Here is a 20,710-nt window from a genome sequence, read left to right as displayed (position 1 = left end):
ACATGTAATGTAAGTGACCCGCCTTAGCCTCGTCACTACTTCGCCGGGGGTTAGGCTCGGCACTTACCAGTACATGGAGTCGGTTGTACTGATACTACACTCTGTACTTCTTGTGCAGATTTCAGAGTTGGTTACAGAGGCGTACTGCAGATTTGCCCGGATACAACTACCAGTGGAGACTTGAGGTATAACTGTACAGCGTCCGCAGTTCTGAAGTCCCCTTCTATATTATCTCAGGTGTGTATTATATTTCAAACAGCTTGAATTTTATTCAGACCTTTATTTGTATTATTCTAGAAGCTCGTGCACCTATAACTCCAGTTCTGGGATGGTATTTAGATATCACGATTATTATGGAATACTCATTTTATTTCAAACTTTATTTCCACATTTGTTTTCTTGTTATTAATTAATTTAAATTTTTGTTAAAAATGGCTAATTATATTTTAACGTTGGAAATGTTAGACGTCATCACGATCCCTAAGGTGAAAAATTTTGGGCCGTGACAAAAAAACCACCAAAAAAATCAATTATTGTGGACCGGATAGAGTATTATTTATGCTTATAACTAGAGAAGTGTCGAAAGTTGTTTTTGTTTGTTTTTTTGGTGGTGTTCTTTTACTACTATGCTTAATGGTGTAGGAAAGCATGACTCATGTGTTTATTATGAAAACATATAGATTTGTTCATTATATATGTTTTACTATATAGATATTTTTAGCTGTTCAATGAAGCAGTTCTTTTGAATATATATTTCTTTTAATTTAATCTCTTATTACATATTGTACCTATCAAAAAAAAACTTCATAACTTCATACAACATCATCATTATGTTTTCAACTGTCAAAGTTTTTCGAGTAAGTTTACCATTCATTATTGAGCTTGTATTGTTTTTCTTTACAATTTGTTATGCGCACTCATTTTAATGTAATTTTGTGCCACTTTAAAAAGTTTCTACTTAACTTGGTTAGTATACACTAAGAACTAGTATATATATATATATATATATATAAAGAACATTATGGTTAGAAACGCCGACTTATGGGCTTAGCAGAAGAATAAGGAAGGGAGGGTCTGGGTGGGTGGGGTTATTGTTTTTCTTTTTTTTTTTCCTCTTAAAAATAGTTTTTGTTTTTGTTTTTTTCCTTATAATTCATTTTATTAATTATTATTTTGGACCCAAATACCAAATGTCATCAGTTAATTCGTCAATTTGCCACATCATTGACGAGTGTATTACACTCTCTCTAGTTTTTTGCTGGTTATCAAAAAAGTGTCTAATTGGTTCAAATTTTGAGTAGATAAGGTGTCTAAAACGAAAACCCGGATAAGTTTAGGGGGTTGTGCATGATTTTAATTGGTTTGGCTTTCTTCAAACCACAACTAAAGCTATTCTAAATGACAGAAGAAATCAGAGGCCGAGCCACAAAGTACTGAATTTCTTCTTTTAGCATTTGCAAATACAATTATTTTATTTGTTTTTACTCTGTACCTATAATTAATTTATGGTGCAGGTATGCAGTAGTTACAGGGGCAAACAAAGGGATTGGATTCGCAATATGCAGGCAGCTTGCTTCCCAGGGAGTAGTTGTGGTTTTGACTGCTAGAAATGAGAAGAGAGGGGTTGAAGCTCTAGAGAAGCTCAAAGGGTTAATTGGTTTAGCTAAAGAAAATTTGGTGTTTCAACAGCTTGATGTTATGGATCCTTCCACTATTGCTTCTTTGGCTGAATTCATTAAGACTCAATTTGGCAGGCTTGATATCTTGGTAAGAAGCATAGCTATGTTCTTGATTTTAATTTCTTGTTTATGATCAAAATAATTTGCTAAGTGATAGAGCTGTGGGTATTTTCAGGTGAACAATGCAGGAATTGGTGGAGTCACTGCAGATGCTGATGCCCTTAGAGCTACACAAGAGTCCAGTGGGGTAAGTCCTTTTAACTAGACTTAATCTATCGATTAATTGTGTCTTAATACAAGACAGTTGGTTACTACATGATAAGTATCAGGTTATATATATACTGGCACACTGACAATCAGTGTAGTATAGGTTTGTTACCGTTTTTACTAGGTCATCAATTAATGTTCATTGTAGAGATTAGCTGTTAATTACTTTATAACTGTGGCCTGATTGTGTAAGTTTCGGATTGATGCTTCAAAAAGAATTACCAGTAATTACCTTATAGCATAACTTACATGTGTTTATAATTGCCGTTAGTGCATAGAAACGTAAACTCATATATGTATGTTTTATAACACGTCAGAGAATTTACAACTCCACAACCCCAGAGGATTTATCATAATTAGACAGCCCTCAAATTAACTAGTAGACCATTCTTTTATGCTAGATGCTTGATTAGAAATTATATGTGCAACTTGATTTGGATATAGAGTTAGTTAACCATGAAAATGGCTTGAGGTTTCTGCTGTAGTTAAAAAACCAGAACAAGTCCTGCTTTATCTCGAAATCTTTAGATTCGACTATCAAGTGGCACAATCAGTAGCCATAACTCTCTGTTTCTGGAAAATTCACCTTTTGACGTGTAATCAATTGAAATCCTTGGCTTTAGACTTCATCTTTTGTACTCTTTAATTTGTCATTCTCTCTGCTATAGACAGGAGGATCTCAAGTCAATTGGAATAACATATTGATTCAGACATATGAATTAGCAGAGGAATGTCTTGAAACAAACTACTATGGTGTGAAGAGAATGACTGAAGCGTTTATTCCACTGCTCCAATTATCTAACTCGCCGAGGATTGTGAATGTTTCTTCCTCTATGGGAAGGCTAAAGGTATTAACCTGGCAACTCTTCTCCTCTTGGAATGGAAGGTCTAATCTACTGAAGTATCTCTACATCCCTACTCTTATCTTTCAGAGTTTTTTGAAATTTTAACACATCAACATAGCTGCATTTTTTCCGTTTGGCGTGATTTAACTTTTAAGGTTTTTGGCCTATACATGCTTGGCCCATAGGAATGATAAATTCTGAAGTAAAACTATGATTAAAACGTTTAGAACTACACAATTCTGCCTTTAATTGTCTTTTTTAGAGAATCCAATGCATATGCCATCTATTCTTTTTAGATTGGAAAAATCATAGATTACTGAAATCTTGCCGTTAACTACACCTTTGTTCTCATCAATTTATTGATTTTCTACATTATGTTCTCCTGCCTTTAACTTAAAGACTTAATCTTTCACTCTACTAGCAACAAAAATGAAGAAAATAGACCCCGAGGAAATCCTAATAGTAGTAGTGTTAGACTGATTTTGTTGTATATAAATCATGATCTGACCTTATTCTTGTCGATTTTCCTTTTGTCTTTAAATGATAAAGGGTATCTTTGTCTGCATAATATGTTAACAAACACAAGAAACTTAATGTAATGTAAGTAAGCTAGGATATTTATGAAGCTTGATAGTTTAAAAGGGCAGCCCGGAGCACTAAGCTCCCGCTATGCGGGGGGGCCCGGGGAAGGGCCGAACCACAGGGGTCTATTGTACGCAGTCTTACCCTGCATTTCTGCAAGAGGCTGTTTCCAAGCAGCTTGTTAGTTTCAATCTTCTTTTTCATGTGGTGACAAGTTTGTCATGCTTTCCTAAGTGTCAGTACCCCGATGTTGGTAATTGGATAATCTCTATGAGTAGCTGACTGAAATTCTCTAATTGCATTTCCAGAAGTTGAAACATGAATGGGCTAAAGGAGTATTAAGTGACAGTGATAACCTCACATAAGAGAAGATAGAAGAGGTGATAGCTCAATATCTAAAGGACTATAAAGAAGATACCCTTCAAGCCAAGGGGTGGCCTTCTTTCATGTCAGCCTATATACTCTCTAAAGCAGCCGTGAACGCTTACACGAGTGTCATGGCAAAGAAGTATCCGTCTATACAGATCAATTGTGTTTGCCCTGGTTTTGTGAAAACAGATCTCAGTTACAATCGCGGGATATTGTCAATTGAAGAAGGCGCGGAGAGTCCTGTAAGGCTAGCTCTGCAGCCGGATGATGGCCCTTCTGGTTTGTTCTTTGATCGGAAAGAAGTTTCATCATTCGAATGAGAGTATGTTGTTCATTGTATACATGTTAGACTAGCATGTAATAATCTTCAGTGATATGCATTAATGTATGTTGTATGAAATACCATTTCATGTAGGCAGTTAGCATCTAAAATAATCCTTGGTTTTAAGTTTTAACAGTGAAAATATAGGGTGAATAAAAGACACAAAGAATGAATTGCCCTTAAAATTTCTGTGTCTGAAATTGCCATTAGCTGTCTCTTCTCCAAATCTTGGAACTTCATAAGGCACTAGAAAACTACTGATTTTATTCAAAGAACAAATCAATATTTGAACATTATCTTTCAGTTGTTTGATGAGTTAAGTTTTCTGAAGAACCCAAAAAGAAAGCAAATTATATTTCAAATATTGTATACTATTCTGTTAAACAAATCACAATCAATTTCCTTGGGAGTCTTCTTTGTTTTATAATCATTTCTTGTCTTTTCATTGATGAAAATGTGAACAAGTAAATTTTTTCCAAATTGTCCCTTATAATTCAGTGACATCCTAAATTGTCGTACTAGTTGAATTATATACCAGAGAAATAAATATTTTATATTTACAATACACTCACTAAAAAAGAAAACAAGTGGAAACGCAGACTAACATTTTGAAATTGGTAGCTAAGCAAGTTGAATTATAGCTTGTTGAATTATAGCTAAGCAAAAAAAACATGCTTTCTTCAGTTCTTGTCCACATAATGGTTGAACCGGCACTAAACACAGGGGATAAGACTAACATATTATATAAAAAATAAAAATAAATTATAGCCTCCTTGATTTTCTCCGTTACCGTATTAGATAATTCCGTCTTCCCAGATTTCAATGAGCACCTTAGACTATTTCTAGCAAACGCAATACATACACTGATAGATAAGCCTGCTTAGACCCAAAAAACTGAATAGTGAATATAGCAAAAATGGCAGAAAAAACCACCAGCCACGAGAATACAAGGTATTTACAAACCTTGTATGTATAAATACAAGTTTTCTGCACTGATCGTAAAAATTTGTTCACTACTGTTATTAGGTAATTATAGGTAAATCTTCTTTAAGAAAAACATGGAGTAGTAATTTTATAAGTTGTATGATCAGGCATGCAGTGGTGACAGGGGGAAACAAAGGAATAGGATATGAAACATGCAGGAAACTACTAGCTGCAAAGGAAGGAGTAGTGGTAGTGTTGACAGCAAGGGATGAAAAGAGAGGAATTGAAGCTCTTGAGAAGCTCAAAGAGGAGTACGATGATCAGATTTTGTTTCATCAACTTGATGTTATGGATCCAGCTAGTATTTCTTCTCTCGTGGACTTCATCAAAACTAAATTTGGAAAGCTCGATATTCTGGTACTATTTATTCTCCCTTCGATTCACTTTAATTGATTTTTTTATGATTCATAATATTTGATTTTTTATGATATTAATAAAGAATTAATTTCTTTTTTTTTTTAAGTTGTCCTTGAATTAAAGAGTCTATGAGTAGTATTTGTTATATTTCTAATAGACACATTAAATTTAACATGATCAATTATATTGTTAATTAATGCTAATTTGTGAATTTCTTAATATACGTGAAAATAACCAAAATAAGATTGACCGTAGGAAATACAATTATATTTCTCGCTCCATCACTTAAATCTGTTTTTTTATAACTTCTTTGGGTGGGGGAGAGGGAACCTTTATGTTTATCAGTACATAAGCAATACTCTTTCTGGTCCCAAATCCTAATCGTTTTGAATAAATAAATATATTTAAATATTTATCGTTTTAAAAGATAAGAAGCCATCTATTATTACGTAGTACTCTTTTATAGATGTTTTGGTCTTTTTATTTTGGTTCAAAATAAGTAAATCAAAATAAGTGTCCTTTTTATATAATCAAGAATGAATTAATTTTAATTTTTAAAATTTATCGTTATTTACATATTATTACCGTTAAAATATTTTTTTTAGGATTTAATATTTTTTTAAGGGGTGTGTCAAAGATTAAAAGGTCATTTATTTTAGACCGAAATGAATATTCCCTCCGTCTCATATTATCTGTCATGATTCTCTTTTATACATCCCTTAAAAAAATTTAATTAGGATTAGATTTTGACTACTTTATCCTTATTCATGTCTTAATATTTAATCTTTCTATTCGAACAAAATTATTAAAATAATTATTACTAAGTGTAAAAAAAAAAAAAAAAAAAAATTATCTTAAAATTTTAAAATAACAAATAATTTGAAACAGACTATTTTTTAGTAACCACTAGTCACGACTCACGAGTGATAATACGAGATGAGGGGAGTATTCAGTACCAAAGAAAGAAAGGCTGACGAGGTGAAAAAGGTGTGGGCTCCTTGAGATCTACAAAAGTTGGTGAACAGTCACATGCAAAATTAACATTTTTTTCCTACCATCACTTGTTAGATGGCTCCTTGAGATTAGTGAAATAAAATATAAATAAAGCGTCGTACTTAACATTGAAATTGTAATATATAGGATTAATATTTTTTTTATTTTTCTACATCTTTCTTCAGTGCTATAGATTGTCTCAGCAAGATAGTCATGATGGAAAATAATTTAGTGCTACTTAATTAGTTTTGGTTTTAATCTCTTGGTGTATAGTGTATACTAACGGAGGAGGTTGTGGTGAGATAGTTGGATCTCTCCGTCCTTAATTAGGGATCTTGATTTTGAATTTCGAAAAATATTTTTTTTTTGTAGGAAATGCTTTAATTTATCCCTTAATTGATGAGTGTGGAATCCAAATTCGCCTGTCAGTAGATTTTGAGCAACAAATGGTTTTAAAAAAAAAACTCATGTGCATACTCCTAAGAAACGTAAGAGGTTCGACCGTTTCTTTCTTTCTAATTAGGTAGTTGTACCTTTTCTAGTTTCAGATGTACATTGTGTTGTTCTATTACACTTTTACCCTTTGAGTTTGACATTCTTAAGTTTTTCTAGTTCCTTTGTTTTTCTTTTTTTTTCCTTTGGAATTTTTACATAGTATATTGACGTATAATATGCATACAATTAAGATACATATTTTATATTTAGTCAGACTATATTTGCATCAATACATATTTCATATATTCTTTACATAGAAATAAGAAATTATAAATGCTTCAATTTAATTTGCAGGTTAACAACGCAGGGGTTGGTGGATTAATGGTGGAAGGAGATGTTGTTATAGTAAAAGATTTAATAGAAGGAGATTTCGTAACCATTTCTGCTGAAAATGGGGTAAGATATATAGTCCAATTCTAATATGTTATCCTAAATTAATTAGAAACACAATCAATGGTGATCTCTTTGATAACTTTTTAGTCATTTTATGTTACATATACATATATTCAAAGAAATAGTAACAAATTGGAGTAATAATTATGCAGGAAGAGGGTGGTATTAAGAAATCAATTGCAGGTATTGAGCGTATTGTTACAGATTATGAGTTGACAAATTAATGCCTAGAGACAAACTTCTATGGTGCAAAAAGAATGATTGAAGCATTTATTCCCCTCCTTCAGCTCTCTAATTCCCCAAGAATTGTTAGTGTCGCTTCTTTCTTGGGGAAGTTAAAAGGTAATGAAATCATAACTGTATATATCATAATATGTGTACCCTCTAAATTATGTTGAGGTTAACTTCTATATACCGATAGTAGAACGGGCAAATGAGTTATTTGGTTTGTATTTGGGCACTGACTCATTAAATGAGTCATTGTCCAATTCTGCTTAAAGTTCACTTTGGTTAAGATGGACCGGTCACGATGGTTGTAACCCAACTCGCCCATATTGATGCAAATCTTTGCAATAACCTCAACTTTTAAATAAACATTATAAAATATTCTCACATATATAACAACAACAACAACAACAACAACAACAACAACAACAACCCAATATAATTCCACTAGTGGGGTCTGGGGAGAGTAATGTGTACGCAGACCTTACCCCTACCCTGGGGTAGAGAGGTTGTTTCCGATAGACCCTCGGCTCCCTCCCTCCAAGAACTCCCCAACCTTGCTCTTGGGGTGATTCGAACTCACAACCTCTTGGTTGGAAGTGGAGGGTACTTACCACTAGAGCAATCCACTCTTGTCCTCACATATATAACAATATTTTTTATTTATTTTTTTCGTAAATATCATTCTGCAATGGTTTATGATGATGAATTTTTTTTTCTTTTTTTCCTGTTGATTCTTGTCTTATGTTTTGAAATAAATGTCAATTCATGCCTAATAGTAAAAGTAATAAATCGTGGGCTAATTTGGGCTACTGAAAATAAATGGGCTTAGTTGGGTTGTGCCCAAACTTAGCCCATCATTAAAGTAGCTCATGCTCAACCCACTAAAACTTGACGGGTTGGACGGGTCAAATGGGTTTGGGTTACTTTTGCCGCCTCTACTCCAAACCGTTTTCTGCTATTCTACAGCTATTGTGTAACAAATGGGCTATAGGAATGCTAAGTGATGCTAAAAGCCTGACAGAAGAAAGGGTGGATGAAGTGTTGAATGAATTTCTTAAAGATTTTAGAGAGAAATCAATAGAAGCCAAAGGATGGCCAACTTACTTCTCAGCTTATAAAGTCTCGAAAGCATCCCTAATTGCTTACACAAGGGTTTTAGCTACGAAATATCCGAATTTTCGGATAAATTGTGTGTGTCCTGGCTTTTGCAAAACAGATGTGAACTGCAATACTGGGAGCTTAACTGCTGAAGAAGGTGCTGAAAGCTTGGTGAAGCTTGCCTTGTTGCCAAATGATGGACCCTCTGGTCTCTTCTTTTATAGAAAGGAAGTCACCTCTTTTTGAGCATTGCCTAATCCAACTATTGGTTTGGCGGGTTCGACGAAACTTAATATTTTGGCGTCTGACTCTTATACATGTACCGAAAACATGTATAGATAAAGTTAGACATAAGTTGCAATGTTTGAATTAAAAATAATGTCCATATTTTTGTATGTACCACTACTTTTTAAATTAAAGGATGCATTCCTCCTTCCTTATTTATTATTTTGTCAATTTTTTCGCATATGGCTTTTCAGTCTTTAATCGTATGTCTTAATATACTCTACTTGTACCCCGCATACGATCTGAACTCATAATTTTTGGTGAATTTTAATAAATATAGATTTGAACTAAAAAGTTTTAATGTACTCGTCAAGTTCTAAACTCTGATTAACCTGGGATACGCCATCAGTTTTGAGTTTTTATTTTTTTTGTATTTGGGGATTTCCATCAAATGAGTTTTGGGATGGTCCCAGTGTTCTCGTTCTCACAACGTGGGCTATAGATTCAACTAGAGATAATGCATACTTTGTTCTTTCCATAAAAGTTAAGAGCTGAGAGACTACTTTTAAGATATCTTTCATGACATGGAGTTAATTTGTTGAAATTGTCAAAAGTCCCATATCGGTGGATGACAATTTTGAATGGGAATTTTACCCTATAAAAGGAGGCCTAATGTTTAGGATTTAAACACACCTCTCATTTGCTTTTTTATCTTTTTAAGACATTTGTATCTTCTCTCTTTAGTATTATTTCACTTGTAATTTTAGAGTGGAATAAAATATTGATTGTGTCCAAGGAAGTAGGCATAATTGGCCGAACCTCGTAAATTCTGGTGTTCTTTTATTGTTGTCTTATTGTCTTATTTATTATTTAGTGGTTGTCATAATTTTTGGTATAGTAGTTGTGACTCATTCACACTATATACATTTGGCTTCCGCAACAATTGGTATCAGAGCCAAGGTACTGTTTAAATATGCTCTGTGGTTGCAGCATAGTCTGATCTTCCACATCAGAAAAGATCTATCTTGGTAACTGAGTCAAGGTTCTGTCTGAGTATGCTCTGTGGTTGCAGCTTAGTCTGATCTTCCACACCAGAAAGGAAATAATCTTGATTTGTGTCGTCAGCTACTAAATAATATTTGTGTCAAAATGGAAGACAATAAACAAGAAGAATCTACATCAAGTGTCAATAATACGCCATCGTTGGCATCTTCGCTTATGACAAGAATTGTGTCGAATGCGAAATTTACGATAAAAATTTTTAACGGGTCAGGACATTTTGGGATGTGGCAAGGCGAGGTTCTAGATGTTCTTTTTCAACAAGGGCTAGATCTTGCCATTGAAGAAAAGAAGCCAGATGTTATTGGAGAAGAAGATTGGAAAATTATCAATCGTGTTGCTTGCGGTACCATTCGATCCTACCTTGCTAGAGAGCAGAAATATCCATACACAAAGGAAGCTTCTGCAAGTAAATTATGGAAAGCACTGGAGGATAAATTTTTGAAGAAAAACAGTCAAAATAAATTGTACATGAAGAAGAGACTTTTTCGCTTCACCTATGTTCCTGGTACGACAATGAATGAACATATCACCAGTTTCAATAAGTTGGTCACAGATTTGCAAAATATGGATGCAACTTTTGATGATGGTGACTTGGCCTTGATGTTGTTGGGGTCACTTCCTAATGAGTACGAGCACCTTGAAACTACTCTACTCCATGGAAATGACAAAATTTCTCTCAGAAAAGTCTGCTCGGCTTTGTACAGCTATGAATAAAGAAAGGGAGAAAAACAGAAGGGCGGAGAAGGAGAAGCACTAATTGTGAGGGGTCGTTTTCAAAATCAAACGAGGACTAAGAAGGGAAGATCCAAGTCGAGATCTAGACCCAGCAAAGATGAATGTGCCTTTTGTCGAGAAAATGGGCACTGGAAGAAAGACTGTCCGAAGTTGAAGAATAAGGCCAGACATAACAATGGAAAGGCCATTATGGATTCAAATGTAGCTGATTGTGATGATTCAGACTTCTCATTAGTTACAACAGAGTTATCAACATCATCAGACATATGGTTGATGGACTCGGCTTGTAGCTATCATATGTGTCCCAAAGAGGACTGGTTCGTGAATTTTCAAGGAGAATATGGAGTCATCCACACAACGGATAACAGCCCTCTTACCTCATATTGCATTGGTTCAATAAGATTAAGAAGCCATGATGGAATGATCAGAACATTAACAGATGTTCGATATGTACCGGGTTTGAAGAAGAATCTCATCTTTGTGGGAGCCCTAGAATCAAAAGGGTTCAAAATCATTGCAGAAAATGGAGTGATGAGAATATGCTCCGGTACACTAGTGGTAATGAAGGCCAATCGGAAGAACAATAACATGTACCGCTATCGTGGTAGTACAGTTATTGGGATAGCAACAGTGACATCCAGTGATGACAAAGAGGCAGAAGCAACCAGGCTATGGCACATGCGCTTGGGACATGCTGGAGGGAAATCCTTGAAAGCTCTATCTAATCAAAGATTTTTAAAAGGCGTAAAGACTTGCAACTTGGAGTTTTGCGAGCATTGTGTCAAAGGGAAACAGACAAGGGTTAAATTTGGTACAGCGATCCATAATACTAAAGGCATTTTGGATTATGTACACTCTGATGTTTGGGGTTCTTCTAAAACACCTTCATTGGGTGGGAAGCACTATTTTGTAACCTTTGTTGATGATTTTTCCCGAAGAGTGTGGGTGTATACAATGAAGAGGAAAGATGAAGTGTTGGGAATTTTTCTCAAATGGAAGACGATGGTGGAGAATCAAACAGGCAGGAGGATCAAGTGTATTCGCACAGACAATGGAGGTGAATACAAAAATGATCATTTCAATAAGGTCTGTGAAAATGATGGCATCGTCCGACACTTCACTGTCAGACATACACCACAACAGAATGGAGTGGCAGAACGTATGAACCGGACTTTACTGGAGAAGGTACGGTGTATGTTGTCCAATGCTGGCTTGGGCAAAGAATTTTGGGCTGAGGCAATTACATATGCATGCCACCTAATTAATCGTCTACCATCTGCTGCTATTGATGGCAAGACACCATTTGAAAAATGGTATGGAAAACCTGCTGTAGATTATGACTTTTTGCACGTGTTTGGCTCAATTGCATACTATTATGTGAAAGAGTCAAAATTGGATCCGAGAGCAAAGAAGGCTATATTTATGGGGATTACTTCTGGAGTCAAAGGATACCGCTTATGGTGTCCAGAGACAAGGAATATTATATTCAGCAGAGATATTACCTTTGATGAATCTGCCATAACAGATAAGGTGACAGTTGAAGATGTCAAACAAACTGGTGGTGCATCAAAGCAGGTGGAGTTTGAGGGAAAATTTATTTTTCCTACACAAGAAGCAGAGGAGGAAACTCATGAAGATTACCCTCTGGAAGAAGAGCCAGTAGAGAGGGAGATTCCAACTTAGGAATCTCGACAACAACTTGAATCAATAGCAACCAGCAGGCCAAAAAGGACAATAACGAAACCTGTTCGTCTCATAGAGACGGTTGCTTGCGCAACCTCAATTGTAGCTGATGGTATTCCTACCACTTATAAAGACGCAATCCAAAGTTCAGAAGAAGATAAGTGGAGGATTGCCATGAATAAAGAAATGCAGTCCCTTCATCAGAATCATACATGGAAATTGGCCAATCTCCCGAAGGGAAAGAAAACAATTGGGTGCAAATGGGTATTTGCAAAGAAAGAAGAATTTCCTAACCAAGAAGATGTTCGCTACAAAGCAAGATTGGTGGCCAAAGGATATGCTCAGAAGGAGGGAATTGATTACAATGAAGTATTTTTTCCAGTTTTAAAACATTCCTCCATTAGAATTATGTTGGCTTTGGTAGCACAGTTGGATTTGGAACTAGTTCAGATGGATGTAAAAACTGCATTTTTACATGGAAACTTGGAGGAGAAAATCTACATGAATCAGCCAGAAGGATTCAAAGTTGCTGGAAAAGAAAATATGGTATGCAAACTTAAAAAATCGTTGTACGGATTGAAACAATCTTCTAGACAATGGTACAAGTGATTTGACAAGTTTATATTGCGGCAAGGGTACAAGAGAAGCAAATACGATCATTGTGTGTATTTGCGCAAACTTAATGATGGTTCCTTTGTATATCTTCTCATATATATTGATGATATGTTGATAACTTCCAAGAATTCGGAAGAAATTGATAAGTTGAAGATTCAACTGAAGGAGGAGTTCGAGATGAAGGATCTGGGTGAGGCAAAGAAAATTCTTGTCATGGAGATAATAAGAGATAGACGTTCAAAGAAACTCTGTTTATCTCAGAAAGAATATTTGAAGAGAGTACTACAACGTTTTGGCATAGATAAGAAGACTAAGCCAATTAGTACGCCACTTGCTCCCCATTTTAAGCTAAGTACTACTATGTCGCCAAAGAATGAAACTGAACAGGAGTATATGTCAAGGGTACCATACGCAAATGCTGTTGGTAGCTTGATGTATGCAATGGTTTGTACGAGATCTGACATATCACAAGCCGTTGGAGTTATTAGCAGATATATGCATAATCCAGGAAAGGAGCATTGGCAAGCTGTGAAATGGATTCTACGGTATATTCATAGTACTGTAGATGTTGGGTTAGTTTTTGAGCAGGAAGGCAATCGGTCTGTAGTTGGATATTGTGACTCAGATTTTGCGGGTGATCTGGACAAACGAAGGTCAACTACTGGTTATGTGTTTACTTTTGCAAAGGCACCAGTTAGTTAGAAGTCTACTTTACAGTCAACAGTTGCTTTGTCTACAACAGAGGCAGAGTACATGGCTATTACAGAGGCTGTAAAGGAGGCAATTTGGCTTCAGGGGTTGCTAAAGGAACGTGGTATTGAACAAAAAAATATTACAATTTTTTGTGATAGTCAAAGTGCTATTCAATTAGCGAAGAACCAAATTTATCATGCAAGGACGAAGCACATTGATGTTCGGTATCATTTCCTACGAGAAATCATAGAAGAATGTGGAGTCACGATGAAGAAAATTCATACTACGGAGAACCCTGCTGATATGCTGACAAAAGTGGTGACTGCGATCAAGTTTCAACATTGTTTGGATTTGATCAACATTATTGAACACTAAAGATTGAAGATGAAGACACAACCAAAATTTGTTATTGAGAGAAAATTGAAGATGTGGAATTTTGCCAAGGTGGAGATTTGTTGAAATTGTCAAAAGTCCCACATCAGTGGAATTTTGAATGGAAATTTTACCCTATAAAAGGAGACCTAATGTTTAGGATTTAAACACACCTCTCATTTGCATTTTTATCTTCTTAAGGCAATTGTATCTTTTCTCTTTAGTATTATTTCACTTGTAATTTTGGAGTGGAATAAAATATTGATTGTGTCCGAGGAAGTAGGCATAATTGGCTGAACCTCGTAAATTCTGGTATTCTTTTATTGTTGTCTTATTGTCTTGTTTATTATTTAGTGGTTGTCATAATTTTTGGTATAATAGTTGTGACTCATTCACACTATATACATTTGGTTTCCGCAACATAATTCATAAGAAAGTACCCACAGATGACATAATTTCTAGATTTGGAATTACAGGGCCACCTAGGTGTTGTTGCTGCAAAGTCTTAAAGTACTATTTTTGTTTTTTTTAACTTTATAATACAATTAATTTGTTCTATAAGTAAGTCCACAATGTAAATTAAAAAATTATAATATTTAAAGTAAAAAAGAAGAAGACAAAAGTTGATAATTTAGAGGGTAAAATGAGTATTTGGCAATCAAAAGTTTGAAAAATCTAGTTGAGTGATCTTTTGATTGCTATCGGCATAATTAAATGACTTTTCTGTTACAAACGAAAGAAAAATGACTTTAGTAGATAATTTCAAGTAGTTGGGTGACCATTTGAGTAATACACTCTATAATATCACATTCCAAAAAAAAAAAAATAGTGGACGAGCCACAAAATAGATAAAGGAAATAAGAAAAGCTAGTACATTTAAGTAATTATATATGCTAGTTATAAAGAAAAAGACGGGAAAATATCATAAAGTAAGGAAAGTATATATGGGATCACGATCCTTCTCCACATATCCCATCCAATCAACAACTTCCACGTAAAACCCTAAAAGAAATAAGGAAATAAATCATGCATTGAAAAATACGCTATATATTCAATTCCACGCCCCATATAGCTATAAATATAGAGTACCTCAAAACTCAACCATCAATTCATAGCTAGTAACTGTATCCATTGTTGATCGATCATCAGTAACAACGTACGTACTAGGGTTTTCGCCAGTCTACTATTTCTTTCTTACTCATATATTCGTCAGATAACAATATTTTAGCTTGTTTCTTCGCGTCAGTACTACTGTTAATGGAGTATTCTCAGGCTAAGTGTTTTTCTCGTTCGATGGGTCATCGCTTTCATCCGACGGGCAGGGAAGTGCTCAAGTATCTAGTAGGGTTTGTGAGAGACGAGCCACTTCCCTTTCAGAATGAACTCATGCAAGTGGCGGATCTCTACGCCGACAAGGAGCCATGGCAGATTTTCGAAGCTTATGATAGGGGAAACAACAACAACAACAACACTCGTTACTTCATAACTCCGCAAAAGAAAGAGAAACCTACGTGGAAAAGAGTTTCAAGAACTGTTGGGAAGGGCACTTGGAAGCTTCAAAACAAAGGTCGAGATGTGTTTGATGATAAAGGGAGACTCATGGGCTACGTGAAAAGTTTGAAGTACATCCCCGCTAATAAATCGTCAAACAACGTGAATGGCGAGTGGTTGATGGCTGAGTACTCTTTGTTTGATCATTATCTCGTTGCTAGGGAGACTAAGAACAAAGGTTTCGTAATTTGTAAGATCAAGAAGAAAGGCAAACCTGGTGACAAGAAAAATGGAAACAATATTGAGGAGGTAGTTAATGATGAGAAGATGAGAGAAATTGAAGAATTTATCAAGTCCGTGCTGCAAGAAGATGTTCAAGTTGAAGACAATGGAATAAGATCGAGTGGTACTATAGCAAAGGATGATCAAGAGAATAATATTATCCAATACGTAGAGGGAGATCAAGTTAGAGACCATGTACTTGGTTTGTTGGGCTCCCCAGAGGATATTGTTAATGGCGTGGATGATGAGAATGTTCAATATTGCGTAGATCAGGGAGATGAAGGCCAAGTCCATTTACTTGAAGAATATATTGATTCCGTTATGCAATCAGAAGATGTTCAAACTGAAGACAATGGAATAATAATGTCGAATGATATTATAGCAAAGGATGATCAAGAGAATATGGAATACCAAGTCGAAGACCATCAACATGCTACTTTGTGGGCTTCCCCGGAAGATGTCGATCTCGATACTATCAATTTCTGTTAGTTAAAGGATATATTTGCTAGATAATATATGTAGTTTAATCCCAAGCTAGCTCTTAGATAAAGTTACAAACCTGTACTACAATACTATGATTTATCAATAAATAAAATTATTATTTATTTAAAATACTGATCGATTTCGGTCGGTATTTAAAAATTAAAAAAATATTAATTAGTACCGACCGATTTCGGTCGGTAATTAAAGTTTGACAGTCAGTCAACACTTTAAATAAACCGACCGACTTTGGTCGGTACACGTTAGCGACCATTATTTTTTCGAATAATTAAAAGCGGTCGGAAATTAATCGATTTTTATCAATTTTCGACCGATTTCGATCAGTTTTGGTAGACGAATTTACACAGTTTCATTGTTTGTTATAAGAAGCATTACAAAACATAGTCGATTTTTTTTTCCACATTTTATAGATGTAATATTGAACGATTCCATGATGTGTGTGCCTAGCTATATATAAGAAAGCACTTCCATGTGAATGTGAAATCCATGAGCAGTTCAATCAGAGTCGGAATCAAGATTTTAAGTTTATGGATTCAGAATTTTAGTGCGCTTAAGTTACTAGGTTCTAAATTAATAATCTGTGCATATTAATAAATTTTTTAAAACAAATACAATATTTGAACCAAAAAACTGAGTTCGGTCGAACACATATTCCGCATGCTAGCTCCACCCTGAGTTCAATTATGTACTTAATAAATGGCAATGTGAGGTTTGTATTCTAAGGTAAAATTATTGTCACAATATCAACCCTTTTGAATTATTTACTAATCCACATTTATTGTAAATAATCTCTTTTAATTACCTACTAAATAATATGATAAACAAAAATATGCATGGAGTTATGTATAATATCAAAGTAAACAAGAATTTTATTAGCCAATGTTTGTATTTTGCATTGTGATGACCCAAAAGGTCATCTTATGTTTTAGAACTCGAATCTATGATCTTAAGCCTTAAAAATCTCATTTTACCCTCCTCGATTTGCGTGCGCAGTCCGGGCAGGTTTCTAGAAAGCTTTTATGTTGAAAATTAATGAAAATAAGAATTTTTGCCTTAAAAATTAATTTTAGTTGACTTCGGTTAATATATTTGGTAAACGGGCCCGTATCCATATTTTGATGGTCCCAGTAGGTCCGTATCGAATTATGGGACCTGGGCGTATGTCCGAAATTGAATTCGGAGGTCCCTAGCTTGAGTTATGAATTTTTGATGAAACTTAAAAACCTGAAAATTATTTGTTTTTAAAATTAATTTATATTTGTCAATGTTAGTATCGGGTCCGTATTTTGATTTCGGAGCCCGGTACAGGTTAATTATGATATTTAAGACTTGTCTGTGAAATATGGTGAGAAACGGAGTTGATTTGACGTGATTCGGACGTCCAGTTGAGAAAATAGAAATTTAATAGTGTTCTTAAGAATTTCATTTGATTTGGTACTAAATTCGTAGTTCTAGGTATTATTTTGGCTATTTGATCGCGTGAGCAAGTTCGTATGATGCTTTTTGACTTGCGTGCATGTTTGGTTTGGAGCCCCGAGGGCTCGGGTGAGTTTTGTATAGGTTACAGAGTGATTTGGACTTAGAAAAAAATAGCTAGTGTGCTTCAGCTGTGTTGTAGGCCTCAGACCTCGCAAATGCGAGGTCATGGTTGGCATTTGCGATCATTGTTGAGGTCGCATTTGCAAACTTCTGATCGCAAATGCGAAGAGAAGCTGGGCCAGCCTGTGTTTGCAATTGCGAACTTTTCTTCGCATTTGCGAAGGGAGTCTGGGAGGGGTATAGATCGCAAATGCGATATTTTGTCCACATTTGCGAGGTCAGTGATCGCAATTGCGATACTTTCCTCGCATTTGCGAAGGGTAGTGGGATTGTGAAGGCTTCGCAATTGCAATAGTCCCTTCGCAATCGCGAGCTTCGCATTTGCGAAGCTCAGGTCGCAAATGCGACGTCTGCAGCTGAACAAAATGATTTTTGGACGGGAATTTTCATTCACTTCCTAAATTTTCAAGACCTAAAACACAAGAGGTGATTTTTCAAAGACCATCTCTTCCCCCAAATCTTAGGTAAGTGATTCTAAACTGGTTTCTTTCAATCTTTCACTACATTTTACAAGATTTCAACCAAAAATCTAAGGTTTTCACGGTAGAATTAGGGGTTTTGGGTAGAGAGTAGGGATTTCGGAAATTTGGGGATTTAGACCTCAATTTGAGGTCGGATTCCAAAATTAATTATATATTCGGGCTCGGGGGTGAATGGGTAAATGGAATTTGGTCCGAACCTCGGTTTTGACCAAGCGAGCCCGGGGTCGATTTTTGACTTTTTGGAGAAAAATTTAGAAAATCTAAATTTATGCAATGTAATTGATTCCTTTAGCAAAATTTGATATTATTGAGTCATTTTTGAATAGATACGAGTGGTTTGGAGGTGAATTTCAAAGGAAAAGCTGTGATTGAGAATTAAGTGGCCTTCAGAGCAAAGTAAGTGTTGTGTCTAACTCTGACTTGAGGGAATTAGGAACCTTAGATTGTTTGCTAAGTGAAATTCATGTGAGCGGCGTATATGTGAGGTGACGAGTACTTATGCGCCGCCAATTTTCTTGTTTTTCATGTTTCTCTGTTTTTCTTATATTGTCTTATTCCTATGCCAAATTGCTAAGTGTTATACTGGTGCTGTTCAAATTATCGTTCTTATCATGTTTACGGAATTTTCTGGTAATAATTGAGTTTTTATTTCAAAGTTGAGATTGATATTATGGAACTAAATGTTGAAGTAAGGTTTGTACTTATTATTCTATCTCCATGTTGTTATTCATGCATTGCATTATGGTAAGGGAGAGTGTTAATGCACGAAGGGTGATGCCGTGCCATATTGTGAGTGCTAATGCACGAAGGGTGATGTCGTGCCATATTGTGAGTGTTAATGCACGAAGGGTGATGCCGTGCCATGATATGAGAGTAAAAGCACGAAGGGTGATGCCGTGCCGTTTCTATTAATTTTATGGTGAGATTGAGAGTAAAAGCACAAAGGGAAATGCCGTGCATTTTTCTTTACTGTATTCATTATTCCTATTGATTCATGGTATATTGACTGCTCCGGTGATCATTCTGTTGTAGTTCTTTATCTGTATTCCCCTTAGTATGTCTCCCCTCCCGACATTTCATATTTAGTTCTTCATTCTTGTTATTTGCGTATACACTGTTAAATTGTATATGTTGATTGTAGGTGCTACTTCGTCGAGGTTAGGCTCGACACTTACCAGTACATGGGGTCGGTTGTACTGATGCTGCACTCTGCACTTTATGTGCAGATTTTGATACCGGCTCAGGTTGATCGAGATTTGCTATTGACCCATTGTCCGGAGACTCAAGGTAGATCTGTCGGCGTTCACATACCTTAAAGTCTCTGTCTATCTTTTTATGTCCTACTGTTTTCTTTCATTTAGACAGTTGTATTTTTTTCAGACTATTACTTGTAGTAAATTCTAGAATGCTCGTGAATTGTTACTCCAGATCCGGGTGGTAGTAATTAATATAATTTTATGATATTCCGCACTTAATATATTTTATCTTAGTTAATTAATGTTAATTACTGAATGGTAATAAAAAATTAGTTAATGATTCTCTAACGTTGGCTTGTCTAGCAAAGTGAAATGTTATGCGCCTTCACGGTTCCGTCGGTGGAAAATTTCGGGTGGTGACATGCACTCTACATTTTTTATTTATTACAATTTATAAATAAATTATTTATTTAAATAAAATTATTATTTATTAAAAATCCCGACCGAAATCGATCGGTAATTGAAGTTTGACGGTTAGTCAACACTTTGAATAAACCGACCTACTTCGGTCGGTACACGTTAGCGACCATTATTTTTTCGATTAATTACAAGCGGTCGAAAATTGGTCGATTTTTATCAATTTTCGACCGATTTCGGTCGGTTTTGGTGGACGAATTTACACAGTTTCTTTGTTTGTTATAAGAAGCATTACAAAACATAGTCGATTTTTTTTTCACATTTTATAGATACAATATTGAACGATTCCATGATGTGCGTGCCTAGCTATATATAAGAAAGCAATTCCATGTGAATGTGAAATCCATGAGCAGTTCAATCAGAGTCGGAATCAAGATTTAAAGTTTATGGATTCAGAATTTTAGTGCGCTTAAGTTACTAGGTTCTAAATTAATAATTTGTACATATTAATAAATTTTTTAAAACAAATACAATATTTGAACCAAGAGTTCGGTCGAACACGTATTTCGCATGCTAGCTCCACCCTTAGTTCAATTATGTACTTAATAAATGGCAATGTGAGGTTTGTATTCTAGGGTAAAATTATTGTCACAATATCGACCCTTTTGAATTATTTACTAATCCACATTTATTGTAAATAATCTCTTTTAATTACCTACTAAATAAGATGACAAACAAAAATATG

At 35.1% G+C, this 20,710-nt stretch overlaps 1 protein-coding gene and 2 pseudogenes across 1 annotated transcript; all 3 read left to right on the top strand.

Moving 5' to 3' along the window:
* The first annotated feature begins 1,276 nt into the window (after positions 1-1,276).
* LOC107827202 ((+)-neomenthol dehydrogenase-like) lies at positions 1,277-4,154 on the top strand (annotated as a pseudogene).
* Positions 4,155-4,369: 215 nt separating this feature from the next.
* LOC107772723 ((+)-neomenthol dehydrogenase-like) lies at positions 4,370-9,050 on the top strand (annotated as a pseudogene).
* Positions 9,051-14,251: 5,201 nt separating this feature from the next.
* LOC142173815 (NAC domain-containing protein 53-like) lies at positions 14,252-16,329 on the top strand. Its single transcript, XM_075239569.1, has one exon. It carries the CDS (start codon positions 15,255-15,257, stop codon positions 16,257-16,259), a length of 1,005 nt encoding a protein of 334 aa, XP_075095670.1. The 5' UTR covers positions 14,252-15,254; the 3' UTR covers positions 16,260-16,329.
* Positions 16,330-20,710: the final 4,381 nt, after the last annotated feature.

The sequence above is a fragment of the Nicotiana tabacum genome, chromosome 19 (assembly GCF_000715075.1).
Source record: "Nicotiana tabacum cultivar K326 chromosome 19, ASM71507v2, whole genome shotgun sequence".
In the NCBI taxonomy this organism is placed as follows: domain Eukaryota; kingdom Viridiplantae; phylum Streptophyta; class Magnoliopsida; order Solanales; family Solanaceae; genus Nicotiana; species Nicotiana tabacum.
Note: the sequence above shows the minus strand (reverse complement) of the source record. Positions and strands in the feature narration are given on the sequence as shown.

Excerpts from the sequence above, each read along its gene's own strand:
- LOC142173815 (XM_075239569.1), top strand. The coding sequence starts at position 15,255 with ATGGAGTATTCTCAGGCTAAGTGTTTTTCTCGTTCGATGGGTCATCGC.